This window comes from Anabrus simplex, chromosome 11 (genome assembly GCF_040414725.1).
Source record: "Anabrus simplex isolate iqAnaSimp1 chromosome 11, ASM4041472v1, whole genome shotgun sequence".
Lineage (NCBI taxonomy): Eukaryota > Metazoa > Arthropoda > Insecta > Orthoptera > Tettigoniidae > Anabrus > Anabrus simplex.
This window is the reverse complement of record NC_090275.1, coordinates 93,629,144-93,648,325: the sequence shown is the minus strand read 5'-3', so window position 1 is coordinate 93,648,325 and position 19,182 is coordinate 93,629,144. Positions and strand designations below refer to the sequence as shown.

The window sequence follows — 19,182 nt, the reverse complement described above, 5'->3', positions numbered from 1 at the left end:
TTTTAAGTCTGTGTTGTTATAATCCTCCTTGCTTGAAACATAAGCTAGACTTTTGTTTTAATGATAAAGTGTCATGGACTTGGTCATATTTTCCCCCTGTACATAGTCATTATGTGAACTATTGTCCTTCAATACTTATCATTTCACCTGATTTCAATTAAACTTAATAACAAAACCATATTTAGGTCTTTAATGATGAAAAATTAAAAACATAGCCTTTGTATAAAACTATAAACAAGAAACATAAGATCATAGAGTAAATTAAACACAAGAATAAATTTCAAACAGTATGATTGTTTAAATTCACGTTCTTTAATGTGGCAGTTCCACATTAAAAAGGTTTTTGCCTCTGGGCTACAAAACTCTTCCAGATTCTGTAATTCTTTGAACTTATCGTTGGAGACCTTCAGCCATTGTCCGGAGAGAGATGATATTAGAACATTGCCTATTTTTTAAATTGACCAAACAGAAAGGTATTTTAATGCAACCTGTTTTGATATTTACAGTAATTTTGTTTATTCATTTGAGACAGAAGCACACTGCATATATGTAAAAATAAGTTAACCCTAGAGCTGGTAACTGATATATCTCTAACCAGTGGGTGAGCGTCACATACTTTGTCACTCTGACAAATCTATTAATCAAAGAATATGTACATATAATACACCAAAAAGGTTCATAAAGATTCCACCCCTTTAAATGCACAGTGTCCGCCTCCGTAGCGTAACAGTTAGTGTTATTAGCTGCCGTCCTCGAGGGCCCAGGTTCGATTCCCGGTAATGCCAGAAATTTAAAAATGGCAGGAGGGCTGGTATATGGTTGAAATGGTACATGCAGCTCACCTCCATTGGGGGTATGCCTGACAAGAGCTGCACCACCTCAGGATGAGGACACGAATTTTGTTCGACTCGTTGGCGGAATGGTCAGCGTACTGGCCTTCGGTTCAGAGGGTCCCGGGTTCGATTCCCGGCCGGGTTGGGGATTTTAACTTTCATTGGTTAATTCCAATGGCTCGGGGGCTGGGTATTTGTGCTGTCACCAACATCCCTACAACTCACACACCGCACATAACAATATCCTCCACCACAATGACACGCAGTTACCTACACAAGGCAGACGCCGCCCACCCTCATCGGAGGGTCTGCCTTACAAGGGCTGCACCCGGATAGAAATAGCCACACAAAATTATTCATTATTATTAATGCACAGTGTTTTTTTTTCCTTCAAAATGATATTGTATTTACAAGTCAAAGAAAAATGCATAATCAGTTTTTCTGAAACTTTTGAAAATATGCATGTTACAGAGAAATTAATTTTGATGTTATGCCTGTAAATTTTAAGTGGATAGTACTAATACTTTAGTAATTACCCACCAAAAAAGGGAAATTACATCACGGCTAGCATGCATGCATTGTACCCTACAGTAGTGTCATTCTACACTGGGCCTAGTTCGCTACATCCATCACTCCAACCAAAACTATCATCTACATCAGACTCATCACTTGAATTTAGAAATGCATTTAATTCCATCACAATATCTTCATCATTTAACTCTGAGAATGTATCCATCATATGTGAATAACCTAAGAGTAAATAAGGAAAGCAAGTCACAACAAGAATAACACGTGGTTCAAAGCTAGTACAAATTACGACCTTAATTTGTTCCAAATATATCACACGTAAATGGATGTATTTAGTACCAAAACATGCCATATTCCAAGGAGAAAATACACTGCCATCTAACAGACAAATTCACAACTTCTTTTACCTGTATTTGCCAGTAAAGTAAACCTGACAATATATCCATAGCAGCAGGCGAGATAGGTGCACACCTGTCGATCTATTGTCACTTACTCTAAGTAGATTTTTTTAACTATTCACCAAGAAGCGGATCAAGTCGGTATCAATAACATGACCCTTCATCAGTTGTTGTGTTGTGCACGTGAATGGACACAGTTTACATCTGCACAGGTGTGGCATTGTTTGAATCTGTCCACACTTTTAGAGCTGTGTTCATTCCGGGTACCCACAAATGAAAATTAACTCTGCACCTTCCAACACCACTCCGAAAACTGTGGAGGACCTCCAAACTTTCCAGTCAGTTTTGTGGCCTGCAGGAAGAATTTCTTCGGCCTTCAACCACACTGACACATGCGGCATAGTGGTGGATTGTCCTATCAAAATCCTGGCTACCTCAGGTCTCACAATGAACACCGCTGTGGTCAACACAAAACTTTTCCTTGATATGAGTAGTTCCCTTGAAGACTGGTGACCAAGGAACAGATGAGCGTGATCTCTGACTTTGTTCCTTCAATTTCTGCCATGACCTCAAGCTGCAAGTCAGAAGGAGCTATGTCAACTAGAGAGTAGAGTTTATAGACATGTGTTGGTTTCAGGTATCTACTCACAGTTCTACATGAGCTGTTCAAGACAATTTCAACTTGTTTGGCATGAGCAGACCCCACTTTGCCCCTGTCAATTTACAAAGGATGTTATTTCTCCTACACACCTTGTGTTTGGCATTCGAATAAAGTGTCTTGTAGGACAGGGTGCATTCTAAAGTTACCACTAGATATTCTGGAGTAAAACAATATTCCAGCTGACTTCCTTCCCATCTAATATTGAACTTCCTTGCTGCTTCCCTATTTCTGATGTGGAAAGCACAAACCTCAGTCTTGGATGAGTTAGGTTTGAGTTGATTCTGCTTGTAGTATGTAGAATCATCCAGCAAATGTTCCACCTCTTCAAACTTTTCACTTTGTGTTGTCAGACAGAGATCGTACTTCTTGGTATATGGAGATGTAGGCTGATTGTTAGTATATACGGTACCTTCTTGTTAATAAAGGCCAATCCCCTGGTCAGATCATGGAAAACAAATTATGGCTTGAAATGGGGGCAGCTAAAAGTTATATGGACAGACAAGACGAAAAATGCTCAAGTTTTGCGTAGAATTTGCTGAAATTAATATGAAAACAACATATTTCTTGGTGGGATCAAACTTTACATCATTCTTCATTAACAACATCCAATGTAGAAGGCTATATGGCTGGGAAAAGGCTTCATGGAAGACCTAGAAATTCACTCATAAAGCAGATATTAGAAGATACAGTTGAAACTGGTTAAGACGTCCCTCTCTAGCATGTTTCCCTGGTTATTCATCATAAATCTCAGTCCATGTTCAATTAAGTACTTATTTAAGAAACCTGGATAGCACATTTACATCACTCTTTAGTACGTTCGCAATTCCCACAATAAGAAATTTAAATTTGCGTTCCCGGCCACGCTACGCACACAATGCTCCAGCTACGACTGGCCTGGGTGAGGATTTAGTAGAGAACATAATTTCACGGCCCTAGCGTGTCGGCCTACAGCTTCAGGGAGTGTCAGTCTCAAGTCGTCTTTGATATGGGCGTGTTTGTTTGGATCACGCAACAGTAACTCATGTGACCTGCTGGCACTTAATTTTATGTTTGTAAGTGCATTGTGTAACAACGTACGTAAATTAAGCTTACTGTACGTACGTATACAGCCGACGTGTTGGTGCTTAATTCTACATTTATAAATGCACTAGCAAATGTACCCGTGCTTCGCTACGGTATTCTACATTGTACACGGATATCGACGTAAAGACTGTGCGTGCAGCAAATGAGATTGTTTTAAAATTGCATGTCTCTTAGCCTTATCCGAGAAATAGCATGGGGAGGTCCACATACGTTGTTTCCAATGTAAAGTGAGGGTTGCGGAGTTGTGATGATAACGGCAGGCTCACTTGCCTACTGCCATTCACAATCGAGTTGGCAAGTTTACATTATAATTGCAGGCCCCAATGCCTACTGCGCGGTCACAATCGATTTGGGAAGTTTTAGTTACAATGGCAGACCCATTTCCTACTTTCAGACAGGTTACAGTTGAGGAGTTTTTATTATAATACCAGGCAACTTCCCTACCACCAGTCAAAATTGAGTTGTGCAGTTATCATTATAATGATAGTCCCTTTTTACTGCTGCTAGCCAGCTTACTGCCAGTCACACAGAGTTAATGAGTTTCCATGAAAATAGCAGGCCACTATGCCTAATGCTAGTCAAATTTTAGATTGGAACATTTGTTTATAATGGCGGGCACCCTGGCCTAGAGCCACACACAATAGAGTAGGGGACTTTCGAACAAAACTGCATGATCCCTTGCCTTCTGCAAGACAAATCGAAAAGTGAATTATTCGTTAAAATGGTAGGCCCTCCTTACTAATGCCAGTTACACAGGAGTTGGAGAAGGACCCCATTCCTACTGCCAGCAGTCAAAGTCGGTGTAGGGAGTACTGATTACAATAGCAGACACACCCTTTCTCGATCGCTACAAATCGACATCAATGAATATATACAGATGGACATACGAAAGTATATAAATGTTTACAATATTGCAGACCTTCATTTACAGATTAACTGCTGCTAAACGGTACGTCATATCGACAAAGGATTGTACCGTAAGGCGCAGTATTTAGCGATCTAAATGGCTGGTCCTATGATATTTTTTTGCATCTAATCTATTCACGGGTCACATTGAATCAGAAACGTTGAATAGGTTGAAATTTGTGTAAGAATATCTTACATTGCATTACTTTTCGGATAATTATGTGACATAGCATTTGGCTCACATATGGGTACTGGGTGGGCCAATGTTCGTGTAGAGTTTGATCATACTATCTTTCCTGTAAGTGATTGAAATGATGCACATGAGAAGAAAAGGTTTAGAAATTAATTTCCATTAAGGCAGGTAGATTTCCATTAAGTTTGGTTGTGTGTATTTTGAGGGAGTGCAAAATCACGGTTTCGGTTTCGTATAAACCCCCAATTAGTTCAGGGATTTAGAAACAATATTTGCCCTAAAACCTCCCCAAAGGACAGGTGGATTCTAAATATGAAGTTTGGTGGAAATATATTCAGTAGTTTCCAAGTTAGAGAAAGACAAACAGACCAACAAACAAACAAACAAACAAACAAACAAACAAACAAACAAACAAAGAAACAAACAAACAAACTAACTAACAGACACCAAGGGAACCTTACCCTCGGACAGATGGATGCTATATATAAAGTTTGGTTCAAATATCTTGTTAGTTTTCAAGTTGTAAGAAGTACGCTTTACACGCACCCGCTCTTGCGTTAAGTCCGCTGGGATTTGTACCGAAAAACGGTCCGTTAATGATATCTCCCTTACTAAATCCTGTTATGGAAATGATGCACATGAGAGAAAAAGGTTTAGAAATTAATTTTCATTAAGGCAGGTTGATTTCCATTAAGTTCGGTTGTGTATACATTGAGGGAGTGCAAAATCACGGTTTCGGTTTCGTAAAAATCCCCACTCAGTTCAGGGATTTAGAAACGATATTTGCGCTAAAACCTACCCAAGGACAGGTGGATTCTAAATATGAAGTTTGGTGGAAATATAAATTTAGTAGTTTTCAAGTTATAGAAGGACAGACAAACAGACAACAGACAAACAAACAGACAGACACCAAAGCTAAAAATGATGCAGATGGTCATTATTACACCTGAAACGGATAACTGTACAGAAATTTCGTCAAAATAATCAATGTACAGACACACGGTCGTTACGATTTTATTTTTTTGTGCTAAAACCTACCCAAGGACAGGTGGATTCTAAATATGAAGTTTGGTGGAAATATATCCAGTAGTTTTCAAGTTATAGGACAGACAAACAGACACCAAAGCTAAAAATGATGCAGATGGTCATTATTACACCTGAAACGGATAACTGTATGGAAATTTCGCCAAAATAATCAATGTACAGACACACGGTCGTTACGATTTTATTTATATAGATGACGGATAAGCATGAGCACGTTGAAAAGTGCAGACTTCCACTTCGAGATTCATATCTCCTAAACGGTTTATGATATTAAGAAACGGTTTGGGCCATCAGACGCCTCATTTATCGCTCTACATGTTTGTTTCTAAACCATATCCTCGTATCTCCCATATTAAGGGGGTAAATTGAGTTCAAATTTTGAATAGGGTGAAATTTGGGTGCATTTTTAATATTTTACATTACGTTTTGCCTACTTATGTATAAGCTAGAATTATGAAATTTGGTACACATATGTCCCTTAATCGTGCCAATGTGCGCACCCAACTTGATGATCCTATCATTCTTACAAGTGTGTCAAACAATGAAATATACTTGTAAAAATCACCTAATCTACGAACAATCCAGAAATACGGCCAAATTTAACGTATAAGGGAGAGAGATACGACAAAATGTCACAGGACCAAAGTTGTAGATCACTCCGAATTGAAGCGACATTGTGCCATCCGTTTTGTGATGCGACTTACCGTTTAGCCAAAAAATAGCTCAAAAGGAATGTCTGCACAGTCATTAAAATTGCCTCCATATTTCGATATCTTTGGGGGTAAAAAGTGAAAAATTTGAACATCTTGGAATTTTCCCGTCGGTTAGGGACCAAAAGCTATAATTTCACCAAATTTCAATTGTCTACCTCGTCTGGCAGGTTGTGCCGCCATCTTAATTTGGGGGGATAGGGGATAAAAATGAGGAAATTCCCGAAAATTTTTAAGCCCACGAAACCTATAGGTTATCGTTTTGGATATACTATACGACTGTGTTCTTATGCTGAGCCCAAAATTTGAGCCCCCCAGCGTGCCCCCTTCAGGGAATTTTGAGAATTTCCGATTTTTCTAGGGATCCTGGGGTCGTCAGTTTCCCTCGTACCAAGTTTCAAATTTCTGAGATTTCTGGAAGTGCCTCATTAATTCACGTCTTTTTTCATTTTTAAATATTTATATATACATCGCTCCAGCCCGACTTGCTTTTATATATATAGATGACGGATAAGCATGAGCACGTTGAAAAGTGCAGACTTCCACTTCGAGATTCATATCTCCTAAACGGTTTATGATATTAAGAAACGGTTTGCGCCATCAGACGCCTCATTTATCGCTCTAAATGTTTGTTTCTAAACCATATCCTCGTATCTCCCATATTAAGGGGGTAAATGGAGTTCAAATTTTGAATAGGGTGAAATTTGGGTCCATTTTTAACATTTTACATTACATTTTGCCTACTTATGTATAAGCTGGAATCATGAAATTTGGTACACATATGTCCCTTAATCGTGCCAATGTGCGCACCTAACGCGATGATTCTATCATTCTTATAAGTGTGTCAAACAATGAAATATACTTTTAAAAATCACCAAATTTACGAACAATCCAGAAATACGGCCAAATTTAACGTATAAGGGAGAGAGATACGACAAAATGTCACGGGACCAAAGTTGTAGATCACTCCAAATTGAAGCGACATTGTGCCATCCGTTTTGTGATGCGACTTACCGTTTAGCCAAAAAATAGCTCAAAAGGAATGTCTGGACAGTCATTAAAATTGCCTCCATATTTCGATATCTTTGGGGGTAAAAAGTGAAAAATTTGAACATCTTGGAATTTTCCCGTCGGTTAGGGACCAAAAGCTATAATTTCACCAAATTTCAATTGTCTACCTCGTCTGGCAGGTTGTGCCGCCATATTGATTTGGGGGGATAGGGGATAAAAATGAGGGAATTCCCGAAAATTTTTAAGCCCACGAAACCTATAGGTTATCGTTTTAGATATACTATACGACTGTGTTCTTATGCTGAGCCCAAAATTTGAGCCCCCCCAGCGTTCCACCTTCAGGGGATTTTGAGAATTTCCGATTTTTCTAGGGATTCTGGAGTCATCAGTTTCCCTCGTACCAAGTTTCAAATTTCTGAGATTTCTGGAAGTGCCTCATTAATTCACGTCTTTTTTCATTTTTAAATATTTATATATACATCGCTCCAGCCCGACTTGCTTTTATATATATAGATGACGGATAACCATGAGCACGTTGAAAAGTGCAGACTTCCACTTCGAGATTCAAATCTCCTAAACGGTTTATGATATTAAGAAACGGTTTGCGCCATCAGACGCCTCATTTATCGCTCTAAATGTTTGTTTCTAAACCATATCCTCGTATCTCCCATATTAAGGGGGTAAATTGAGTTCAAATTTTGAATAGGGTGAAGTTTGGGTGCATTTTAACATTTTACATTACATTTTGCCTACTTATGTATAAGCTAGAATCATGAAATTTGGTACACATATGTCCCTTAATCGTGCCAATGTGCGCACCTAATGCGATGATCCTATCATTCTTATAAGTGTGTCAAACAATGAAATATACTTGTAAAAATCTCCAAATTTACGAACAATCCAGAAATACGGCCAAATTTAACGTATAAGGGAGAGAGATCAGATCAAAAATTAGATGGATGGCTTTTCCGGCGTTTGCTCTATTAACCAGCGTTTCGTCTTAGGTCTGACACTAGACTCTTCAGAGTGGGATGTGTCAGACCCTACCCACTGACGCTGGGGTGTATGCAGGTGAACTTATCAGAAGCTTATTTATGAAGCACAGTCTGATAACTGCATACGGGAGATAAAACTCCACATGGGAACTTAGAATTTCCATAAGGGAGAGAGATACGACAAAATGTCACAGGACCAAAGTTGTAGATCACTCCGAATTGAAGGGACATTGTGCCATCCATTTTGTGATACGACTTACCGTTTAGCCAAAAAATAGCTCAAAAGGAATGTCTGCACAGTCATTAAAATTGCCTCCATATTTCGATATCTTTGGGAGTAAAAAGTGAAAAATTTGAACATCTTGGATTTTTCCCGTCGGTTAGGGACCAAAAGCTATAATTTCACCAAATTTCAATTGTCTACCTCGTCTGGCAGGTTGTGCCGCCATCTTGATTTGGGGGGATAGGGGATAAAAATGAGGAAATTCCCGAAAATTTTTAAGCCCACGAAACCTATAGGTTATCGTTTTGGATATACTATACGACTGTGTTCTTATGCTGAGCCCAAAATTTGAGCCCCGCCCAGCGTGCCCCCTTCAGGGAATTTTGAGAATTTCCGATTTTTCTAGGGATCCTGGGGTCATCAGTTTCCCTCGTACCAAGTTTCAAATTTCTGAGATTTCTGGAAGTGCCTCATTAATTCACGTCTTTTTTCATTTTTAAATATTTATATATACATCGCTCCAGCCCGACTTGCTTTTATATATATATATTGTGTAAGCCTCCGTTGCTCAGATGGCAGCGTGTCGGCCTCTCACCACTGGGTTCCGTGGATCAAATCCCGGTCACTCCATGTGAGATTTGTGCTGGACAAAGCGGAGGCGGGACAGGTTTTTCTCCGGGTACTCTGGTTTTCCCCGTCATCTTTCATTCCAGCAACACACTCCACTATCATTTCATTTCATCTGTCATCCATTAATCACTGTCCCAGAGGAGTGCAAAAGGCTTCAGCAGCCGACACAATTCCTATCCTCGTCGCAAGATGGAGGCTTCATTCGTTACATCCCTGACCCGGTCATTGACTGGAAAACAGGTTGTAGGTTTTCATTTTCAAGTGCATTGTGTAACAACGTATATAAATTACGTCTACTGTACTTATGCATAGTGGTTTGCAGCACATTCAGTTATGGAGAAGAAGAAAGCTAGATATTTTACACATGATGAAAAATTAAAGTTTATTAAGAAAGTGGGTGCTAATCCACACATGAAACATGTGCAAATCGCCCAGATGGTGGACATTCCTATGGTAACTTTAAACATAATTGTAAGCGATGTGTATAGTTCGCGTCTCTAAGAACGTTTTTTTCTTGATGTCTTACTATGTTGGTATTCTTAAAATATATTATTTCTTTATTTATTTCATGAATTATAATTTTAAAACACCTGTTTCTTTGTTTTCAACCTAATTATTTTTACGTTCAAATCTAACCTTAAATTTAACAGCGTAATTGTTCTTCATTTTTTTTAGCACGCTCCCTCTTTATGACGCTATTTTTTCTTGGTTCCCACAAAAATGTCCTAACAAGTTTTGGCTGTATTGGAGCAGAAAGTTATGTTGTAATGAAGAGAACAACCATCAACTGGCTGACATGGAACCATTTCGTGGCAATATACCAGTTCCTTGGACTGAATACTTGATGATGAGTTAAGTCATCATGAGTCATCATGGTAGTTGTGAAGGTCTGAAAGGTAGTTAACAAGACACTGGTGAGGCTGAAACGCCTCTGACATGCCAGTTGTGAACGTGAGGTTCTTTAACGAATAAAAGAAGCCTCTCCTGATATTCAAGGCAAAAAAATCATTCCTTCATTATGTCTAACACTGGAGACGTCTGTGTATGTGATCACAAAATAAAAATATGCTATACCATCTTAAACACTACAAAGGCAATCTAATGTAATCGATTAAGTTACTTACCGTTTTCTCTCTGTCAGTCTTGGAATATTTAAGTCGAGTCTCTAGCCCACGAATTTGCGAGTCTACTGTATTCAGTTCAGACTCCTTCCGAGACTTCTTCATCGACTCACGCAGTTCTTCAGTAAGTTTCTCCTGTAGAACACAAACTGTATAGGTTATTTGAGATCTCCTATTCATACAACATAAACTTACGCATGTACAAAATAAGCAAGCCAAGACCAAATTCAAATCCACGGGAGAGACAATATTCCTGTAAAATCTCCTACATGGGAGAAGGCTACATAAGATACAAAATGTCAAGATATATTTGGTCATTTTAATGAATATGAGCTCAATCGAATACTTACAGGTTTTTTGAACAAACAAGAAAGTAAATAGCCAAGGTACTGCTATCACCAGACCAATCGCAAGAGACCATCAAATTTTGGGACAAACAAAAAACACCCCAAAAACATCAAAAGTACTAAATAAGTACAAAGCAACCAAGTGCCAAGAACCATGATCAGGCTCTTGTGAATAACGTAACATGGACCACATGTTAAGATATAAACAAGTTGGTTTGAAATACAATGGCAAAGTGCCTGGCAGAGACACTGTCAGCGTTCACCAGACGCACTCGGCAATGACAGCGATACCATACAACAATCTTACAACTATACCAGATGGTTTACACTTTCACCCTGCTGTAAAAATGCCAAAAAGTATAGTACGATACACAGAAACTGGGATTTGCTGAAATTTCATCGTCCACTATAGCCATTCATCACTTTTAAAAAATCGCTTCTATGATTAACCAACAGATAAAGTAAGTCAACATTTATGCACAAAAACAGGCAACATGAAGAACACTTTAAATTGTATTATTGTAAGAGTGGGTAAAATATATTCAATAAGAACAAACCTTTCGAGCCTTCAGCTGCGACATATGCTTCTCGTCCCAACGCTTAGCCTTACGAGCAAGATCCAAGCTACCACCAGAAATGATGCCTGATTTCTGATAGAATGTGCCATCCAATGCCACAGCCTATAAAATAGAAAGCACAGTATGCATTAGCAGTAAAATACTGTATACAGCCAAACCTGCTTAGGACATTTTTGTGGTGACCGATAAAAAGTAACGTCCTAAAGAGGGAACATGCTAAAAAATGAAAAACAATTACGTTGTTAAATTTAAGGTTAGGTTTTAATGTAAAAAAAAAAATGACAATGAAAACAAAGAAACAAGTGTTTACAATTACAATGAATGAAATACAAGGGTAGCCCATAAACGAATGCACCACATTTTATTCAACAATTATTTATTGAACGCAATGAAACTTATACAAAAGAAAGAATAATGTTTCTTCTACACTCCCTATTTTTCCACGTAATCTTCCTCCCATCATATGGCCTTCCTCCAGTGAGACACAAGGTCGTACTCCTTGTTCTGTTCATGAAGCTATTTCTTCACTGTGTGAATCACCTTTTCGTCATCATGACCTTACCAGAGGAAGCAGTTGTTTTGAATTTTTTTCTTCTGTGGAGAGTCAGGACGGTGCCATTCCATCGAATGTAGTTTAGTTTCGGGCTCAAAATGGTAAACACAGGTTTCATCACCCATCACAATCCGGGACAAGAAAGCTTCCCCCTCTACTTCAAAATGTTTCAGCAACTCAAAAGAAATGTTTTTTCTGAGAGTTTTGTGTTCCTGCGTGAGACGGCGCAGGACCCCTCATGAACACTTTTCTGCGTAATCGAAGAGCACTGATGATTACACCTACACTTCCTTTGCTGATTGACAGCTCCCGCGCCAAATGCCGAATCAATCTGCGTCGGTCCTCACGAATGAGCACATCAGCACGCTGCATCTTGTCAGGTGTGACAGCTGTGGGTGGCCTCCCCAACCGCTGCAAATCTTGGAGCTCTGCCGATCCGCTTTCAGATGGCCTCGCCCTCTGTGCCCAGCAACTAACTATACTTCCGTCAACTGCAGATGCTCCACAAACTGCACATACACGTTTGTGAATGTTGCCAAACGTTTCTTGTTCTGCAGTGAGAAATTCAATGACGATACGCTGCTTGTAACATACATCATTTACAGACGCCATGTTGAACCATTGCCGCAAGTACGCGATCTGTCGGAAGAAACGGAAATTTTGCACAAGCACTCCAAAAACTTCAAAGAATTCATATCTAAAATTTCACATTCATACCGTTGTTGGGGGGCTGAGAAAAAAAATTTTGGTACATTATTTTCTGGGCCACCCTTGTAAATAATGAAATAATAGGCTACACTTTAACAACACCAATATAGTAAAACATCAAGGGAAAGCGTTCTTACAGACATGAAGTATATACATCTCTTACAAGTATGTTTAAAGTCATCGGGCGATTTTTACACGTTTCATGTGTGGATTAGCATCAGCTTCCTCAATAAACTAATTTTTCATCATTTGTAAACTGTCCATAACTGAATGTCCTGCAAACCACTATGTATCAGTAAAGCAGGCCTAATTTATGTACGTTTACACAATTCACTTCTCCCTCTCTAGCTATCAACCATGAGGCTGGTTGGCAGCAGCTCTCCATTCTTCACGTTTCTCTCTGATTTCCCTTTTCAATCTGTAGTAGGAGTCACATCTCATCATCATTGTACAGTTCCAGTTTCCCGTGTACTGTTTATGAGCCTCTTCCACTTCTTCCTGTCCACATACTACTTGTCATGGAGAACATCATCCACTGTCCATCCTCTGGTAACTAGATCAACCTTGATCATGTTCATCCATCGGGTTTTAGGTCTTCCTGCAGGTCTTTTCCCTTCCACCTGTCTTTCCAAATTTATTCTGGCTGTTCTTGTAGGCTCCATCCCCATCACATGCCTGTACCACCGTACTTTGGATGTGCCGATTCGGTCTAATAGTGATGTCTTTATTCCGGCTTCTTTCCTCATCTCCTCATTTCTTAACTTATCCATCTTAGTCTTCTGGATAGTGGATCTAAGAAATTTCATCTCTGATGCTTGCAGTCTTGATGAATCTCTTTTTGTGAGGATGCATGCTTCAATACCATAGGTCAATATTGGTATGAAATAGTTGTTGGACATCATCAGTTTGGCCGGTTTTGGAAACATGTCATCCCATAAAAGTGTTCTTACTTGTTGGTAGAATTCTGATCCCTTTTGCACTCTGTTTGTAATTTCCTTTCTGACCAAATTATCACTAGAGAACACTCTTCCAAGGTAAGGAAAACTATCCACACGCTCTAGCTGGTGCTCCCCTAGTTTTACACTTGCTGGACGCCCTTCTCTGTTGACTGCCATCACCACTGTCCTGGTCTTGCAGACGCTGAACTGGGATTTCCATTCATTGAGTCTGGTCTGTAATTCCTCTTCTGTTTCACCTCAAATCATGATCTCATCCGCAAAGGCCAATGCATACAGTTCACCTAACTTTTCCTTGATGTTCATTATATTGTCCATAAGAGTGATGAACAGTATTGGGGACAGTGCACATGACACATCTCATGTCATCTAACATTTGCATCATATACACAAAAACCTCGTTTATCAGGATTACACGGGACTTAATTTTTGCCCGGTAAAAATAAAACATTACGAAACTAAACTGGAACTGATCCAGATAATCGAAAATCCAGATAATCCGGAAAAACTAAAAACAAATACAGTACATGTTATATAATCTATTAACATAAGTTGTACAGTAATACTTTTTTTAATTGTACAAAAAAATATAAGAACATTTTTCTTACATGTACGACTCTGTTTTAAGCACTGAAATAATGTGCGAGTTTTTTTTCTGTTTTACATTTGTATAGCGTTTGTGCGCAGCACGATCACGAAGACGTTTTATTAACATCAGTAATGCCGGTGGGGTTTCAGTCTGGTATTCAAAATAAGCCATCTGTTTGTCACTCCATGAGTCATTGTTTCTTCTGATGGAGCGCCGGTTTCATTTTCGAATTCACCATCACTCTCGTCATTATCTGCCGAAGAACAAAAGGCAATAATTTTTTCATCTGTCATTATGCCGTAACCTGAATGACAGTCATTTTTAAACCAATCATTTACACTGTTCACATCTTTGTCCAAGCATCTGGAAATGCGTGCAAATGTGTCAAGGACCTCAGAAGAGTCCACAACTTTACAAAGCTCAGTGGTAGATGCACAGACAGAAGACCATGAATGTTTCCAAGAGCTTTTAATTGTCATTTCACTAACTTTGTTCCATACATATGCTATCATATAAATAATGTCTTTCATATTTATTGATTTTAATACCAAAATTACACCATATTCCCCCTCTTCTTCAATCAGCTCGATGAGCAGCTGCCTCCTGTATAACCGCTTGATGTTTTCCAATACACCCAGGTCCATTCATTGCAACAGAGCTGTTACATTAGGTCCTTAACTATCCTTGGCAGAAAAGACATTCCAGAAGAGTCGACCCCGTAAAAGAAATACTGTACAAGTAAAAACAAATTTTTATAATTCTCGATTCGGATAAACCGGAGATCCAGATTAATGAGGGCTGAATAAACGAGTTTCTTGTGTACTTCAATCTTGGTCGTCCTCTATAATTATTTTCTTCAATAACTCATCATGTCTAAGTATATGGCCTATTAGATGATCCCGCCGTCTTTTTATTTGTGTCATAAAATACCTCTTCATTAGTGACTAACGCTCTCTGGAGCTGTAGGCCAACGTGTTAGGGCTGTGAAATTAAGTTCTCTACCAAATCCTCACCCAGACCTGTCGTCGCTGGCGCATCATAGCCGGGAATGCTAATTTCTTATGGGAGGAAAATTACGAACATACTAAAAAGTGACATAAATGTGCTATCCAGGTTTCCTTAACATATACCGTATTTGCGCGAATAATGCCCGCATACTTTTTAAAAAATTGAGGCATGAAATTGGGGTGCGGGTTTTATTTGCGTCAAGGTTGCCAACACGCTCCTGGCACACCTAGTTTTCGATGCCGAGCGCACAGTTATGCTTTGTGCAACCGTAGATGGAAGAAAACTGTCCCCATATGTCATATTTAAACAGAAAACAATTCAGACTTTTAATTCAAACTGACTTTACATTTTTTTAAAAATTGTACTGTATTTAACAGAGTAATTTAAATTCAAAATTTCTCCGCGTCACGATAGAACGAGTCTTCCGGAACGTGCAGGGGTAGCTTTCCACACTTTCACTAACTTCAGTGTGTCTATAGTGTGTTTCACAGTTGAAAAGTGAGTGAAGTCGTAATTCTTTTGTATTCAACGTTTTAAGGAACGCCACAACATCATGTAGCAGGCAGTACGCTGAAAAGCAGAATCCGCAAAAATTGGCAAGGGTTGGCATTTCTGAACTACACGATGGTTGTTAATTCAAAATCACGTAATTGGAAGTCTGATTTCTGTATTACAAAGACTTCGAATTAACGAGGTTTTACTGTATTGCAAAACTAACATCAGATTTCGCCAGTGTGTCTATTACAAGTGTTTACATTGCACAAAAAGAATTATCCACCACCGGTCATGTTACTGTCCAGTAATAAGAGACCACGTGTGAGAAGTGTTTTAGACGTGGAGTGTGACGAACTTGTAAGTAATTTAGGAGAGGATTCTAGTGATGCAAGAGACAACAAATCTTCCCATCTACAGGGAATCGAGGCTGTTACAGGTTCAGATTAATGAAATACCTGTCACGTAAGTAGGCCTACTTGCTCATTTTCATGGAAAATATATTTCATAGCAGTGATAATGTGTTTTTATCATCTCAGGCAAAGCAGGTATATCTGTAAATTTACATGTTCATATTTGCGTAAAGACCACGTGGACCTCGCAGAGTGATACGAAATGTTTGTTTATGCCTACGTTACTCTTTCGATGGAAGGAATTTTAGTTCATTTCATTTCTTTTCAAAACAAGTCTTTCTAAAATGAGGGTGCGGGCATTATTCAACGGCGGGGATTATTTGGGTAAATACGGTATTTAACACGTTCCGTGCGGTTCGGGTCACCATGTGCCCCGAAACATGTTACTCTTATCCGTCGGTGCGAACTTCCCAGAATTGCGAAGTAAGTAACTACGTCCTAGTTACGAATTTCCGTTAACTAATGGCAACATAGTGTTCCAATTGAAGCAAAGGATCGAGGCATACTGCTAGTTTTGATCGGCCCACCGGTGACCCGAAAGAAGTTTTTTTCATCTTCCATTCATATCGCTTCGGGTCACCCTGAGTCCCGATTGTTGTCTGACCTAAATTTTTACGCGGGAATCGCTTGGCGCGGTCACGGTGAATGAAGAATAGAGTGTTGCTGCCCGCAGATAGTAGATTGTTGTTTAAGGAGTACCACCCTTCTGATATCTGCTTTCTACATTGCTCTTAGGAAAGCCAATAGAGGTTATTGGAATAGTTATTGACATATTTACTATCTTCCGTATATAATATTTACAAGCAATTTCAAGTCCTTTTTTAGGTATGGAGCTTTCACATTCTGACACACCGGTGGCACGGAAAAGAAAGAGGGTTAGGACAGCACTGGGGTGGGCCTATATTACGTTCCGTGCGGTTCGGGTCACCATGTGCCCCGAAACATGTTACTTTTATCCGTCGGTGCGAATTTCCCATAATTGCGAAGTAAGTAACTACGTCCTAGTTACGAATTCCTGTTAACTAATGGCAACATAGTGTTCCAATTGAAGTGAAGGATCGAGGCATACTGCTAGTTTTGATCGGCCCACCGGTGACCCAATTATTTCCGGGGTCATTTCTGTTTCACGCAATTGTTGAATCGGAACACTGTCGCACAGATAAATACACTGGAATGTCTCCTCAACAATAACGCACACAACAAGTGCACCTGCATTCTTTAGGATTTAATACTAGGGAGTAAACAAAGTCAAATTCGTCAGGTCACCGGTGACCCGAACCGATAATAACTAAAGGCAGCATCGGGTCACCGGTGGGCCGATACGACGTAACATTAAGTCATCGAAATTCACTGCCGCAGGGAACGTGTTAATAGAACATGGACTGGGACTTTGGAATAATGACATAATAACTAGGGAAATACACTAGAATGAGAAATCTTAACTATTTCGACTGCCATCGAACAATCCCTGCATTGTAACTTAAGGAATGGATTTTTTTTAAATACTGAAAGCAGTAAATACTACAGTACAATAGATACAATAGATCACCAAATATGAATTTATCTGGTGCAAAACGATAAGAAATCTATGGAAATTAATGATCTCTTCTTCTTAATTGGCTGGGAGATGTTATAAAATTATGAAAACTGGCAGACACTATTACGTTCAAAAACAGAGGAGAAGTATCCACAGCTAGCATTACAACCAGTCATTTTTCACTCCCTTACCACAGTTTTCAACAGACATATTTCACTCATGCCATCTGTTTCAGTCATATACAGTAAATCCTTAATAATTTGAAGTGATCGGGACCCAAAAAAATCTGACTTCGCAACAAACGAATTTCTGCGTAACAAAAAAATATTGAAAATATGCAAGTCAGTGTTGTATTCATGACTCGAACCCAGATACCTCCGATCCTCAAGATGAATAGAGCAGAAATTATAAGAAAGATAATTCCCATTTTTTTCAGTCTAGAGTACAAGAATAAAAGGAAGCTGCAAAAATTGGATATACAGTATAGACTTATGTAATAATAAAGAAGTCCAGGGTTCATCAGTCCTAAAATTTACATACCTAAATAGACTGGCCTGCTCTTCCTGAATGTTTATAACACACCTATGCATTATTTTGAATACTTTTCGTAAATATGAAACGATAAACTGAAGCAACAAAACTATTGTCGATCACCTGCTATCGGCAGAAGAGATGTGCGATTGTAGCGAATTCCATTAGACAATTGGAAACAATTTACTGGCAGTGTCTACAATGTCAAAAAGAATACAGTAATAAAAAGGGGACGCAGAGAGAACTTTGAAATTGACGAGTTACGCACGGTTACAGGAGAGAAATTGGGTTAAGTGCGCCACCAAATCGTTACCAGTCTGTGGTGCTTTATATCCAATATTTACGAAGAAAAATAAATCCTGCAGTTATCTACGGTATGAAGTACTCGCATAACTATTGTAAGTTGATTATAATCCAGGATGCAATCATATTCACATCCTGATATAATGCACGCACATTTTTTTTGACTTTGTTTGAAAACAATCGATACCTCGATGTTTGAAACACAAACCTCGATGTTCGAAACACAAGAAAACAAATTAATCCTGATATAATGTGCACACAACATTCTATTTGACTTCGTTTGAAAACCATCGATACCTCGATACCTACCAATCAACATCTATATCATCTGATGGCCAAGCAGGCATCAATTTTTGATAATGAGACAAAGTCTCTTAGTGCATTGGCACTGCAGGTGGCTCCAATTAGCCTACGCAGTGGCCTCCACGGTATGCACTAGCCAGCATATTGGTAGGTGTGCTAGGTACCAACTGATGAGCCCACCCTAGCACACGAGGGCGAAACGCTGGCAACCAAGAATGAGTTAGCTGGAAAATTTATAATGTCCAATAACGGACCATTTATATCGGTATTATAAATTTACTCATTCAGGACAAATATTTCAGATTTCCTATGGCAATCAACATCTATATCATCTGATGGCCAAGCAGGCATCAATTTTTGATAATGAGACAAAGTCTCTTAGTGCTTTGGCACTGCAGGTGGCTCCAGTTAGCCTACGCAGTGGCCTCCACGGTATGCACTAGCCAGCGTATTGGTAGGTGTGCTAGGTACCAACTGATGAGCCCACCCTAGCACACGAGGGCGAAACGCTGGCAACCAAGAATGAGT

General features: G+C 39.2%; 1 protein-coding gene across 1 annotated transcript in view; it reads right to left on the bottom strand.

Moving 5' to 3' along the window:
- The window catches only part of LOC136883333 (structural maintenance of chromosomes protein 1A), a 224,974-nt gene that overhangs the window by 78,697 nt on the left and 127,095 nt on the right, over positions 1 to 19,182 (bottom strand). The window contains exons 12-13 of the mRNA XM_067155569.2: positions 11,241 to 11,363; positions 10,340 to 10,471 (exon numbers count right to left, since the gene is read on the bottom strand). Coding sequence (XP_067011670.2) covers positions 10,340 to 10,471; positions 11,241 to 11,363 — 255 coding nt within the window. The remainder of the gene's footprint in view (positions 1 to 10,339; positions 10,472 to 11,240; positions 11,364 to 19,182) is intronic.